The sequence below is a fragment of the Salmo salar genome, chromosome 18, assembly GCF_965601325.2.
Source record: "Salmo salar chromosome 18, fSalSal1, whole genome shotgun sequence".
NCBI lineage: Eukaryota > Metazoa > Chordata > Actinopteri > Salmoniformes > Salmonidae > Salmo > Salmo salar.
The window spans coordinates 8,476,799-8,491,975 of record NC_138308.1 but is presented as its reverse complement, the minus strand read 5'-3'; the positions used below and the strand labels follow the sequence as shown (position 1 = coordinate 8,491,975).

At 43.3% G+C, this 15,177-nt stretch overlaps 1 protein-coding gene across 8 annotated transcripts in view; it reads left to right on the top strand.

Moving 5' to 3' along the window:
• Positions 1 to 11,114, top strand: part of LOC106576818 (sorbin and SH3 domain-containing protein 1) — a 79,366-nt gene extending 68,252 nt beyond the window's left edge. For 6 of the 8 annotated variants that reach the window (XM_082964693.1, XM_082964697.1, XM_082964696.1 and 3 more), the window contains 9 exons: positions 211 to 257; positions 635 to 749; positions 1,161 to 1,286; positions 1,548 to 1,742; positions 1,973 to 2,530; positions 4,264 to 4,362; positions 5,159 to 5,211; positions 5,563 to 5,669; positions 5,933 to 11,114. In XM_082964693.1, the coding sequence (XP_082820819.1) occupies positions 211 to 257; positions 635 to 749; positions 1,161 to 1,286; positions 1,548 to 1,742; positions 1,973 to 2,530; positions 4,264 to 4,362; positions 5,159 to 5,211; positions 5,563 to 5,669; positions 5,933 to 6,000 (1,368 nt within the window). In that variant the 3' untranslated portion in view covers positions 6,001 to 11,114. The remainder of the gene's footprint in view (positions 1 to 210; positions 258 to 634; positions 750 to 1,160; positions 1,287 to 1,547; positions 1,743 to 1,972; positions 2,531 to 4,263; positions 4,363 to 5,158; positions 5,212 to 5,562; positions 5,670 to 5,932) is intronic. The other 2 variants (XM_082964695.1, XM_045700709.2) reach the window with 2 other exon arrangements.
• The last annotated feature ends 4,063 nt before the right edge of the window (positions 11,115 to 15,177 follow it).

The following is a 15,177-nucleotide window of genomic DNA, read 5'->3' as shown; positions in this document are numbered from 1 at the left end:
ACTTTACACCACTGTTAAAGGGTATGAAGATGAGGGTATAATTGACTGTGAACATAAAGCAGAAGATAGTCTTGTGTGAATCTCGCAACCTAGCACGAAAGACCAGCCTGAACTGAATAACCAACGTTCCGTACATGTCACAGGGCGTTGGAGTCCAGTCTCCTTTATTCATGTTTATTTTCTAACAGTCCTTGCCTTGTTTGTTTACAGAGAACTCCAGCCCTGGCTCGGTTTGACTTCAGAGCAGAGACTCTAAAGTGGGTCAAATTCATTTGCACACATACCATAAGTGATTTCAAGAGCATGCACAAAATACTTTTAAGCTGCAGTGAAATATAAACACTGGTGTGTTGTAATCATCACGTGACTGTAACATGTAGGCCTATGTATCATTTGTGTGACTGATGGTGGTTTAGATGAATCTCCATTCTCACATAGCAATTTACACGTGGGGAGACGTCATTCTAAGTCTTTGAGTGAAATATTTAAAGTGGGTGATATGTGGTCATATTTCTGCCGTACTTTGTCATATTGCTCAGATGCCTTTGACATTATGCTCATATTGCATTTTGAAATGAATGCAAATTGTTGAATCCAATAGCTAACCTCTGTTTGTTGTTGCCCTTCTTTTCAGGGAGTTACCATTTCAAAAGGGAGACATTGTGTACATCATTCGACAGGTGGATAATAATTGGTTCGAAGGGGAGCATCACGGCAGAGTCGGCATCTTCCCACGGAGTTATGTTGAGGTACAACCACTTCCTGTATTTTGACTCAAAATGAACTCTGACCTTTTCTTACTAGATGGAACTCACTATAGTACGGTACAGACTGATGTGCCAAATAGATTAGTCAGTGCAGGGTTATTATGATACCAGTCAGTTCAGAAGTTTAAGTAAGAGTCCCAGTAATGATATTCACCGGAGTCATGTTCAGTAAGAAGAAACTGTTCTGAAACAGGGAGGTGCTACCTGAACATGTCCGTTAAAAACACAGATATTTGTTTCCTGTCGCAAAGCGGTTTTACTATAGTGTGCCCTCCTGAATGTGACACTGGTACCTTGCATTGACTTTAACTGATACCCTCCTAAACTTGACACTTGTTTCTAGCATTGAAATTGACTGTTGTATTTTGGGCTTTGTGTGTATGTTTGCTCCAGCTCCTTCCTCCCACAGAGAAGGCCCAGCCAAAGAAGAGTGCCCCAGTGCAGGTGCTGGAGTATGGAGAGGCCATAGCACGTTTCAACTTCACAGGGGACACGGTGGTGGAGATGTCATTTAGAAAGGTAAAAAGAAGAACAAGGTTTTAAAGGTATTGAGTTTAGGAGCAGTTGTAACATTTGTTCCTCTTTTTGCGTAATACAAAATGGAAATCGCAAAGTATTACAACATAGTAACACCATAGTGTTATGATACAGGGAATACAGTATGTTTAACAGAAATCTTGTTCATGCTGGTGTTTAGTTTGTGCTTGATGTTATGTTATTCAATGATATGCATCGAAATGTGCGATCATATGAGCTAACGTGATACCAATGTGTCTACAGGGAGAGAGAATCATCCTAATTCGCAGGGTCGATGAGAACTGGTACGAGGGCAAGGTCTCCGGGTCCAATCGCCAGGGTATCTTCCCCGTCACCTACATAGAGGTGCACAAACGACCCAGAGTCAAGAATGGATTGGATTATCCAGACCCACCCATTGGCCAATCACCTCACCGCAGCCTCAATGCTTCCCCTCAGGTAATGGCACACTCTTGTAGAGTTCAGTCTGTCTAGGAATACAACAATCCCATACTCTCCAAGTTTGTCTCAGTTTTTTTTTGTTTACTTCGACACTGTAATATTCCCGTTTTTTTTTTTCTTTATTATTTGTGTTCATTCTTTCTCATGCCTAATGTTTCATCTTTCCTTTACGTTTCTGTTCCTCGTCCTCCCCTCTTTCTCTCTGGATGGTCATTTTGGTCTATAAGCTGAACCGTGTCCGTAGCAACCGGCTCATCACGTCCCCCCTGCCCCTCCCCCGCTCCCCCCGCCGCTCTGTGTCCCCCGAGGTCCACGCAATCTCCTCCGAGTGGATCTCCCTGACCATAGGGGGTGTCAGCCCCCCTGCTGCCCCAACCCCTCCTCTACCCCCACTCCCCTCCGTGTCTTATCGCTGGGGCGAGTACCTGCCCCCTTCCATGTCCGCCAGCCCCGTGCCCCCCATCTGCGGCAGCCCCTACTGCATCTCCCCAATGGCCTCCCCTTCCGCCTCCCCCCTGCCCCCACTCTACCCACCCCGCCCTGGCTCGGCCACCCCTTACCTCACCTTCACCCCGCCCCAGGGGGATGACTTCCTGCTCTCCCCTCCCTCTCCTCGTCTGTCCCGCAGTCTGAGCCCCTGTGGGGGGGTGGGCCTGGAGAGCTGGCTGACAGGGGCCAGTCCCTTGCGCATCCTGGAGAGGGATTTGATGGAGGGGGAGGGGGCCGAGGGAGACAGGGGCACTGGACGCGAAGCCCTGGGCTGCTGGCGAAATAGCCCTGCAGAGGTATCTGGCCTACTGCATGGTGTTGCATCTCAGACTCACTGTGGCTGGAACTGGAGATCTCACCTCCATGAGCCACAATAAGAGGATGTTTCCGTTGATGATGCCTCTAGATAGATAATTGTGCAATAGATAGAGAATGATGACTAACTGTCATGTTGAACTAAAGTTGACCCTCCTCCAATGCAGTCAGCAGAGCTTACATGACTCCTGTGTCATATTTTAGTCCGCATGTGTTTCTGTGTGTTCCCTACTCACATGCACATGTTTGAGTGGTAAATGATCTCCTCAGGTGTTTGGAATGAAAACCATGTGCATGATTTGTATTTTTGAAATGCGTTGAATGATTCAGAGAGTCGATGCAGAATCTTGACCCCCACCACTATAGCATCATCTCACTGGGCACAGACATCAATTCAACCTCTATTCCACGTTCATTGAAATGACGTGGAAACAACATTGATTCAACCAGTGTGTACCCAGTGGGATGTTGTAAAATATTGTCATAGAGGAGCCAATTTGGCGATCAAGTTTGATTTGAGAACAATATGAAACAAGTGTATGAATGTTTTTATAGAACATATAAATGTTGTGATTGTTTTTTATTATAGAAAATTACTTTTGTTCGAAAGACACACTACATGACCAAAAGTATGTGGACACCTGCTTGTCGAACATCTCATTCCAAAATGAAGGGAAATTAATATGGAGTTGGTCCCCCCTTTGCTGCTATAACAGCCTCCACTCTTCTGGGAAGGCTTTCTACTAGATGTTGGAACATTGCTACGGGGTCTTGCTTCCATTCAGCCACAAGAGCATTAGTGAGGTCAGGCACTAACGTTGGGCATTTAGGCCTGGCTCACAGTCGGCGTTCCAATTCATCCCAAAGGTGTTCGATGGAGTTGAGGTCAGGGGTCTGAACAGGCAAGTCAAGTTCTTCCACACCGATCTCGACAACCATTTCTGTATGGATCTCGCTTTGTGCACGGGGCATTGTCATATTGAAACAGGAAAGGGCCTTCCCCAAACTCCAGGCATCCGCCAAATCCATATTCATCTGTCGGACTGCCAGATGGTGAAGCGTGGTTCATCACTCCAGAGAACGCGTTTCCACTGCTCCAGAGTCCAAAGGACGGTGAGCTTTACACCACTCCAGCCGATACTTGGCATTGCGCATGGTGATCTTAGGCTTATGTGCGGCTGCTCAGTCATGGAAACCCATTTCATGAAGCTCCTGATGAACAGTTATTGTGCTGATGTTGCTTCCAGAAGCAGTTTGGAACTCGGTAGTGAGTGTTGCAACCGAGCATAGTACATTTTTATGCGCTTCAGCACTCGGCGGTCCCGATCTGTGAGTTTGTGTGGCCTACCACTTTGCACCTGAACCAATGTTGCTCCTAGAAATTTGATGAACTGGCATCCTATGACGGTGCCACGTTGAAAGTCACTGAGCTCTTCAGTAAAGTAATTCTACTGTGAATATTTGTCTATGGAGATTGCATGGCTGTGTGCTCGATTTTATACACCTGTCAACAACGGGTGTGGCTGAAATAGCCGAATCCACTAATTTGAAGGGGTGTCCACATACTTTTGTATGTCTAACCAAGAGTGTGAATTGACTTCCACTGCAATTCTGTTTACAGCACACGCTGTTGAAAATGAATTGCATCCTGTAGACATGAACTCCTATTTGCGATCCATGCATGAGTCTAATGTGTGTGTTGTTCCTCTTACAGCTGGTGAAGAATGAGATTGACTACCATGGTAGAACCTCCAGGAGCCCTGTCATGTTGTTTGACATCCAGGACAACAACATGAATGCTAACTCATTTGCGGTAAGGTGCTTATTTGCATGTCGTGGGCTGACGATACTATTATAAAATGTATATGTTTGTTATTTCTGGATTATCGTTTTTCGAGGATCTATGGTGATCATTTCCTTTAACTCATCAATGTCAAGATATTAATTTAACTTAACATCATCACTTAATTAATAATTTATCCTAAACTGCATCACTCAGCTTCCGACTTTTATTTTGATTTTCTGTTAAAAAAAAGAAAGAAAGAACAAGTCAATAAGATTAATATGACAGGATTCTTACATGACCTTGCTGCCATCTTTTCCTCTCCATTGGTTGTGCATGTCTTCTTTTGAATGGTATCAGACGTTCACTAATATTTCATTGTGACTGTGTACATTCTACATGCCACTCACTCTAGTGTCTTGCTCTTCCATGCGTACCCCTTTTCCGGACTCCAACACGATCTCTCCTGGTGTTTCACGGCTTTCCTGGTTTTTCCTGGTTTCTAACGGACCCCTCTCTTTCTGCCTTGCTACTCACCGGACCTCCTACCTTCCTTCTTCCTGTACGTCCTCTAACTCCCTGCCCTGCCCCGCCCCTCTCCCCAACTCCATAATCCCTCCTCTCCTTCTGGGCTGACTGGGAATTCTGGGAATTCTGCCTCTGACCTGACCACTGTCACTAGGAAGCGGTTTGTAATGAGATCATGAATATAGCTGAGACCTCGGTGAGGTACTGCAGCACTCTCTCCCCCCACCCCCATGACTCTGTCCTTCACAGACTCCTGCCCCCCCTTCACCCCAGTAAACAATCTCTCATCATTTCCCAGCAACCCCAGTCCCACAGCAGCAGCCCGGAGCCGAGTCGTCTCAGTTGTGGAATGTGAGTATGGCCGTCTGAAGTCTGTCCCTACGTCAAGTCTTAGCTCTAGATACACTGATTACTGTTATACTCTGACTAAAGGATTCAAAGCCCCAGTCCAAGAGTCATGTTCATTAGGCATGCAACGGAAAAAGTTTTTGAAAGCTTTGCAACGGAAAAACTAAAATTAGCATTTTGGGGGGGGGGGGATAAGTCCCAGTAGTCCCTCTGTTTCAGTTGGTTTCAATCCGTTTGGTGCCTAATGAACACGGCCCTGGTCTGGTAAATACATTTCTTATATCGTTTTTGATATTATGTCTCTCAAGTCCTTTTATGGTTGTATTTCTGACTTTATGTAGTGTTACCCTACAGTTTCCAGGCTTTGTACTGTTACGTGCCACAGAATGAGGATGAGCTGGAGCTGCAGGAGGGAGATCTTGTCAGCGTAATGGAGAAGTGCGACGACGGCTGGTTTGTTGGTATGTGCCTGGGGCCTCAGGATAGATTGCCCGAAGATATAGTCATAATCACTGTGTCACAGCATGTCACATCCATCCATATAGGGTTACAGCAGAGTGACAGCAGAGGGTTAATCTTCCATGTTGGTAATTTCTCAGAAATTCTCACATGGATGTTCAAACACATAGAGTTCAATAGAGTGCACAACTTACATTTGTTCTGCCTGAGTAGGCACATTTGAGTGCAAAGGCTAACAAATATTGTTGTTGTTTTTCATTCTCAGGTACCTCAAAGAGGACCAAACAGTTTGGCACGTTTCCAGGAAATTACGTGAAAGAGGTCAACTTGTAACCTGTCAACAAACATTTATAGTGTGAGGAGAACCCAGCTCTAACCCTTGGTTACTGTTCAAGTTTTGGGAAGGCATTACTATTGCGCTTGATTGTGTAAATTAGGATAGTCATTCAGCCAGGTGAATACGTTTGTCTGGTGTAAGTGATCAGTTTGGTGTGAGGTATGTTAATGTACATGAGGCGAAGACAGGAAGAAGCTTTGCTGTTGACTCACTGCCCAAACGTCAGTGTGGTGTATACGTACTCCAACCATATCCTACACAGTACATGGCTGAATTTATAATATCATATTCTGACAATGGAACTTTTAGTTGAAAAAAAACTCCTCCCAAAATGTCAGCACATACAGACTATGTTATACAATGAGTTTACAAAACATTATGAACACCAGATTGTTCCATGACATAGACTGATCAGGTGAATCCAGGTGAAAGCTATGATCCCTTATTGATGTCACTTGTTAAATCCACTTCAAATCTGTGTAGATGAAGGGGAGGAGACGGGTTAAAGAAGCATTTTTAATCCTTGAGACAATTGAGACATGGATTGTGTATGTGTGTCATTCAGAGGGAGAATGGGCAAGACAAAAGATTTAAGTGCCTTTGAACGGGGTATGGTAGTAGGTGCCAGGCGCACCGGTTTGTGTTAAGAACTGCAACGCTGCTGGGATTTTTAATGCTCAGTCTGTTTCCCGTGTGTTTCACGAATGGTCTACCACCCAAAGGACATCCAGCCAACTTAGCACAACTGTGGGAAGCATTGGAGTCAATATGGGCCAGCATCCCTGTGGAACGCTTTCAACATGCCCCAACTCAATATTAGGAAGGTGTTCTTAATGTTTTGTACACTCAGTCTGTATTCTTGTACAGTATATATAGTAGCTGTGGTGTGTCATTGTGATTGTTAACTACTATACAAAGTATTTTTGAAGCACATGAATGTCTATCTACAGTATATGGGAGAGGTCAGCAGCAGAGCAGTTCATGGATCAAGAGAGTGGATCGTATAACTACCATGATGGATCAGGAGGGCTCAAATGAGTTGTTGTTGATGAGCTAGACAAATATGAGCTGTAATTCATCAGCTGCCTTTCAGGACCTTTTTTGGCGAAAGCCTTTTTCATTAACTTAGAATGCGGATACATACATCTGAAGGTTGACATGACATGCTAAGTCGTCTAGAAGATGAGGAAAACCCAGTAACTAGGAAAACCCAGTAACTAGTAGTGTTTGGTTAGACATACCATGGAGCTATCAGGCTGTATGTGATGGCACATACTTGGACAGTGACCAACAAACCCTATTCCTTGATTAGTATTTTGAAAACCCTTTGACCTGACAGTGAACTTCGAGAAACAAATTTGTAGAATTGTGGAATGGCTTGGTTTTATTAGCTCAGAATGCACTGAAAACTATAAAGCTATGTTTGTGTCAATGTAGGCTTGTAGTCTTCATAAAATAGCAGAGCGTTCTTACCTCAGTGTAGTCCAAATGCTTCCAATGCCATTTTAGTATTGCCTTCGTTTTCGAACCAATGTTTGTACTAGAATTCGAGCATGCTCATGTGCATGATAGAAATCCGGAAATGCTCAAACACGTTAGCTAATATTAGCTCAGCGTTCTGTCAGTTGAAGTGATTAATACAATCAGGAAGACTGGCTGTGCTTTGTACATACCTGATTAAGACAGATCATGCATGTGTATGCAGGAGTGTACGTGCAAGCAAGAGTGTATGCCTATGTGTCACACCTATGTGTCACACATCTCTTATCAATTCTTTTTTTCTGTCATCCTGTACAGCATATCTGTCCCTTAAAATTAGAAGTAACATTAGCTGTCTGATCTTTTGTGATTCCTGTGAGGTAGCTGGTGGCAGACAGCTGCCTAAGCTATACTGGCTCCAGTGAAACCACAGGACAGGCGTGGTATGCCACTCTTTTTAAAGCACTTAACTTCCGCCCGTGGTAATTTGGGGGCTTTCTCCTCACACTAATTGTATACTAATTCATTTGAAGTTTAAAAAAAGCCTTTCGTGAACTAACACTCGCACTTTACTTTTTTCCCCCCTTACTAGCTCTGACTTTGCTAATAGCTACTTTATTGAGGAAAAATGTACTTACTATGACTGTGATATGTGGTTGACCCACCTAGCTATCTTAAGATGAATGCACTAACTGTAAGTCGCTCTGGATAAGAGTGTCTGCTAAATGATTAAAATGTACATGTAACTCTTTGTTTGAGTAACGATTGATTTTAATTTGTGAGCATTTTACTTTTTACATTTGACAAATGATATATACCAATATTGTTGGATACAGGGGCCTTTTATACACAGTAGACTACGTGTAGCCTCAGTGTAGCATCTGAGAGTGCTAAGCTATTTAAGAGCATTAAACTATATCAATGCCATTATTATTTTGAGGCCAGCACGTACAACCAGAAAAACATTACTCATTATCTTTGAACTGGATTGCTCCCTCAGGGAAGATTGCTTTGAATTCGGATATCAACGCATCGAAACAGTCTTCCTGTGAGGACAGACTGGTCCTCAGTCTGAGAGCCACATCAGATCACCACGCCGGTAACAGCCACCATACGTCAGAATATATCCTGAAAACGTAGCAGATTGAAATAAGAATGTATTGTGTTGTGGCAGCTCTACTTTCTTCTCTCTTACTTTGTTCATATCAAATTCTTTCTCCTTATGACTCACTGCTATGCTTTCTTCAAAGGAATCCTCAATGTCATGAGTGACATTAGTCTGGGTTCACTAGGCAATAGAATTGAAATGTGTTTCTACGACAAAAAAAAGTATATCTGTCATAAGACTATCAACATCTAACTAGTATTATTACCTTTATAGTAATACTTCATCTACTTAATGATGACTTATGTTAAATATCGTTTAAAGCTATTACTGCCATGTTCACATTGTCAGTTTGAAGTGACTCAAATCCTATTTATTTGCATATCCGATTCAAATCTTTTCTTTGTCCTGCAGTCTGAACAGCCAAAAACCACATGGAATCTGATATTTCAAGCCACATTTCAAACCACCTTCGTAGGTGGCTTGAAGTCAGATACATATCTGATTCCTGGCCATGTGACTTGTGTCTTAATGGTCGAATCTGATTTATTTGCCCTCAAGTGGTTTTTAGACTGTTGTTTGGCATATCTTGTTGCTTGCTAGCTACTTTGTTGACCGTTTGACAAGAACATGTGGTAACTTACTAGCTTCTTAATTGTTTACAAACAAATGAGTGAATGTTCTAGAAAGCCTAAACAGCTACCTAGCTAGCTAGTTGGCTGCTGTGGCGAGCCAAAAAAATAATTTGTTTTGAAAGTTGGATCATCTTATCCGTTGAGGTTTTAAAAGTGTTCTTACACTGTGACTTTGAGCATTCAAAGCAACTGGGAAACGTCCATGGCAGGAATTGTTATCAACTTAGCTTGCTACATAACTTCTGAGTGATGGGAAGCACGAGCACCAACACCAATCAGCCTACACCACTGAGCGCACACCAGTCGTTACTATGACAACTAGCGTAGCCATGTCAGCAAATGACTGCCGTCTGAACACACACACATCCGATTTGGTCACTCACTTGTAACCTGCTGTTTGGACAGTCAGTGTTCCAAAACTGATTTGAGCATTAAGGCTTAGGTGGCTGCCACCTATCATGTTACCTTGTGAGATATTTAAGTACAGTTCTGCCTGTTTACTCATCTGTCAGTTGTACTTGAAAGGAATAGAAAGCTTCATTCTGTCAAGCTGTTACAGTGTTTGTCATTGACATGAGACAATACAACACCCAAACATTCAACATCATTGTTTTTCCCTAGCTTGTTAACAGCCAACAGCCCTTGATGAGAATATAGTCTTGTGTAACAGTTGTTTTAACGAAACCAGTTACATTGTACTAAATTGCTGAGTTTGTCTCTACATCATTCATATGACTATCAAGAAGTATTTTGCGGCACTAGGAGAACATAGATGAGGGTTTCTACTGTATGGTCATTCATGTGTTTGTAAATTTCAGTATTTCTCCCCTTGGTTTGCTGTACATAACTTCCTTAACTTGCTTCTGAAGGATAATCCGAGTGGTTGTATTGTGACTCAGCTGTGAGCTGTTTACCCCATAGAGATACAGTATTACACAGTGTGTTCTATTTCATTCTGTGGTTTCCACCATGCTAGCACTTGCACTATAGCTATTATTACCCCATCTCCAACACAGAGACAATGACATCCAAAGTCAAAGCAAAGCTTACAGAATAAGGTCCAGAGACAACTGAATACGGAAATGTCTGTTCCATGTCAAACTGACTGTATGATAGACTTTGGCAACAAGCAATCACTCTTCTTGTGGTATCATATCATAGCCTCACAAGTCAGTGTAAAATGTTGATGGGATAATGTGCTCCGTGAAACATCGCAGGATGTATGAATGTATGATTGTGGAGTACTGTATAACACTCATTATGTAACAAGGATCAGTCAGCTTGAATTAACATGTAAAACATTAAACAGCCTGGCACAATAAGAATTGTAAATATGTATAATAAAGAAGTATGGAATGCAAGCGATGGGAAAAGTCACATGAAGCTCTCTGTTGTTTTTTTTGGGGTGGGGGGGCAAAGCACAGAGTGAAGAGTTATTGAGCACAGACCGTTTGATGCATACGAAGTAAAGTTACGTTGCCATTTGATGAGGATCGTAATGCCTGATGTCAGATGCAAATTGTGCCTCATTTTCATGAGCTTTTATTGATTATCACAGAAATGTATCCATATGTCATGTTTAAGGATATTACTATTGTTTTCCCCTGTTGTTTTTTAGTATTTGTGATGGGAGAAGACATGTACTAAAGAACATGATAGCGACTGGACTAAAGTGTGACACAACGCTTCAAATAAATGATTAATCATCATAAGTATGTGTTCATTAGTTTTCCCGAGACGCACAACCTGCAGCAGGTTTTGTATGTTTGCTTATTTTTTTGCGGTGCTGTTACAATGTCAATATTAAAATGAAGACAACACTATTTACTGCTGTGATATTACTATTGATATTTCGGTATTATGCAATATTTAATAAACTATATAAAGCATCCTGAAGTACCATGTGTCTTAATGTCCTGTAAAAGGTCTAACTATGAAACAACTGAAGGGTTAAGAAACTGTTTTACAACTATTTGTGCACATTGTTTGACTCAGCTTATTCTGCTCATTTTTTCACAAACACATGCACACCACAGACTCACAGAGCAAGTATACTCCAAAAAAAGACATGCTGTAACCTAAGATGTCCTGAATAACACTGATCATATCATGAATTATGGAGGTGGCAGCACAGTCAGTAATGAACAGATGTTTGTTTAAATGATCATGGAAAAGTAAACAATTTTGGCTACAGTGAGGCCGACACCACCAACGACATCCCAATTTAACATCTGAGTGAAAGTGATCAATGCAGTCCAAAGGTTTTGTATTGCTATGAAGAAGGTAGCTAGCAAATTGTTCAATCAGCAGTTGAAACAACAATAAAGCGTACTCCACAGCCGTCTTTCGGTATAAAGCTGAGGGATGTGGCTGGAGAAATGTAACCACTCTCAAATTCATAGACAGAGCTAACGATGCAAGGACTGACAATCCATGATATCACAATTGTAGTTTCAACTGTGTTTTGAGGCTATCTAGTATTTGTTTACAAACATTGGCATAAAATAAGCTTATATTTTGGGTTCTGATGGGGTACGCCAGCTGAACTATAAATGAATTAGAATCAATGGGTACATATCATTAATTCATTAATCATCATTAAAGTCCAAAAATTTATGTAGAAACTGCAGATTGCCCCTTTAATGGTATTTTGTCCGTTTTTTTGCATTTGTAACTTATGTTTTAATTTATTTTGTACATAATGTTGCTGCTACCGACTCTTATGACCGAAAATAACTTCTGGGCATCAGAACAGCGACTACTCACCTCGAACTGGAAGAAGCTTTTTCCTTTAACGATGAGAAGGATATTCCAATGAGAAGGATATACTGCTTTCCCGGGAACAGGCCAAAATCCCCATCATTTGCGTGAAGAAAAGACAGAGGAAAAGGGGGCGGAGGTCAGCTGCCTTCTGAGAATTCATAGGCGAGCGAGTAAACTCCCACTGCCATCCGTTCTATTGGCCAACGTGCAATCATTGGAAAATAAAATCAACGACCTATGATCAAGATTATCCTACCAATGGGACATTAAAAACTGTAATATCTTATGTTTCACCGAGTCGTGGCTGAACGACGACACGGATAATATAAAACTGGCATGATTTTCCATGCACCGGCAGAACAGAGAAGCTACATCTGGTAAGACGAGGGGTTGGAGTGTGTATCTATTTGTCAATAACAGCTGGTGCGCGATGTCTAATATTAAAGAAGTCTCAAGGTATTTCTCACCTGAGGTACAGTACCTTATAATAAGCTGTAGACCACACTATCTACCAAGAGAGTTCTCATCTATATTATTCGTAGCCGTCTATTTACCACCACAAACCGATGCTGGCACTAAGACCACACTCAACCAACACTATAAGGCCATAAGCAAACAAGAAAATGCTCATCCAGAAGCGGCGCACCTAGTTGCCGGGGACTTTAACGCAAGTAAATATAAATCCGTTTTACCTCATTTCTACCAGAATGTCACGTGCAACCAGAGGAAGAACTCTAGACCACCTTTACTCCACACACAGAGATGCATACAAAGCTCTCCCCCGCCCTCGATTTGGCAAATCTGACCATAATTCTATCCTCCTGATTCCTGCTTTACAAGCAAAAACTAAAGCAGGAAGTACCAGTGACTTGCTCAATACAGAAGTGGTCAGATGACGCGGATGCTATGCTACAGGACTGTTTTGCTAGCACAGAGTGGAATATGTTCCGGGATTCATCCAATGGCATTGAGGAGTATACCACCTCAGTCATTGGCTTCATCAATATGTGTATTGACGATGTCGTCTCCACAGTGACCGTACATACATATCCAAACCAGAAGCTATGGATTACAGGCAACATCCGCATTGAGCTAAAAGCTAGAGCTGTGGTTTTCAAGGAGTGGGAGACTAATCCGGATGTTTATAAGAAATCCCGCAATGCCCTCAGACGAACCATCAAACAAGCAAAGCTTCAGAACAGCATTAAGATTGAATCCTACTACACCGGCTCTGATGCTCATCGATTTGAAAACTACTACGGACTACAAAGGGAAACCCAGACGCGAGCTGCCCAGATTACCAGACGAGCTAAATGCCTTTTATGTTCGTTTCGAGGCAAGCAACACTGAAGCATGCACGAGAGCACCAGCTGTTCTGGACGACTGTGTGACAATGCTCTCTGTAGTCGATGTGAGCAAGACCTTTAAACAGGTCAACATTCACAAAGCCACGGGCCAGATGGATTACCAGGACATGTACTCAAAGCATGCGCAGATCAACTGTCAAGTGTCTTCACTGACATTTTCAACCTCTCCCTGACTGAGTCTGTAATACCTACATGTTTCAAGCAGACCACCATAGTCCCTGTGCCCAAGGAAGCGAAGGTAACCTACCTAAATGATTACCACCCTGTAGCACTCACGTCGGTAGCCATGAAGTGCTTTGAAAGGCTGGTCATGGCTTACATCAACAGCATCCTCCCGTATACCCTAGACTCACTCCAATTCGCATACCGCCCCAACAGATCCACAGATGACGCAATCTCAATCGCACTCCACACTGCCCTTTCCCACCTGGCAGTGGCGGTTCTGGACCATTTCAACTGGGGGGGCCAAGCTGGGGCCAGTTGTACTGTTAGAGGGGCCAGTTACATTAGACGTTATTGTTGTCATATCGTTTTCTTCACTGCATTGCAGGCATTAGCAGGCAAAAGACTATGTTCATAATCATTAGTGTTCCGCGTTGCCACTGTCTAATAACGGATGTAAAAAAAGAACGATAGCAAAAATTTGTTATGTAAAAAAATGTTCATACTCCACATTTAGGGGGGCCACAAGGGGTCCAAAATTGTTGTCACAGGGGCACTGCCCCCCCCCCCCCCCCCCGATGAAAGGAACACATGTGTGAGAATGCTGTTCATTGACTACAGCTCAGTGTTCAACACTATAGTGCCCACAAAGCTCATCACTAAGCTAAGGACCCTGGGACTAAACACCTCCCTCTGCAACTGGATCCTGGACTTCCTGATGGGCCGACCCCAGGTGGTAAGGGTAGGCAACAACATGTCTGCCACGCTGATCCTCAACACTGGGACCCCTCAGGGGTGTGTACTTAGTCCCCTCCTGTACTCCCTGTTCACCCACGAGTGCGTGGCCAAACACGACTCCAACACCATCATTAAGTTTGCTGACGACACAACAGTGGTAGGCCTGATCACGGACAACAATGACACAATATATAGGGAGGAGGTCAGAGACCTCAACCTCTCCCTCAATGTGAGCAAGACAAAGGAGCTGATCGTGGACTACAGGAAAAGGCAGGCCGAACAGGCCCCCCATTAACATCGACAAGGCTATAGTGAAGCAGGTTGAGAGTTTCAAGTTCCTTGGGGTCCACATCACCAACGAACTATCATGGTCCAAACACACCAAGACAGTCGTAAAAGGGCACGACAACACCTCTTCCCCCTCAGGAGACTGAAAAGATTTAGCATGGGTCCCCAGAAGCTCAAAAGGTTCTTCAGCTGCACCATCGAAAACATCTTGACAGGTTGCATCACCGCCTGGTATGGCAACTGCTCGGCATCTGACCGTAGGGCGCTACAGAGGGTAGTGCGTATGGCCCAGTACATCACTGTGGCCAAGCTTCCTGCCATTCGGGACCTATATAATAGGCGGTGTCAGAGGAAAGCCCAAAAACTTGTCAGATACTCCAGTCACCCAAGTCATAGACTGTTTTCTCTGCTAACGCACAACAAGCGGTACCCGGAGTGCCAAGTCTAAAACCCAGATATCCCTCTAGTGGTGTGGGGGCTGTGCTTTGGCAAAGTGGGTGGGGTTATATCCTACCTGTTTGGCCCTGTCTGGGGGTATCGTCGGACAGGGCCACAGTGTCTCCTGACCCCTCCTGTCTCAGCCTCCAGTATTTATGCTGCAATAGTTTATATGTCAGGGGGCTAGGGTCAGTCTGT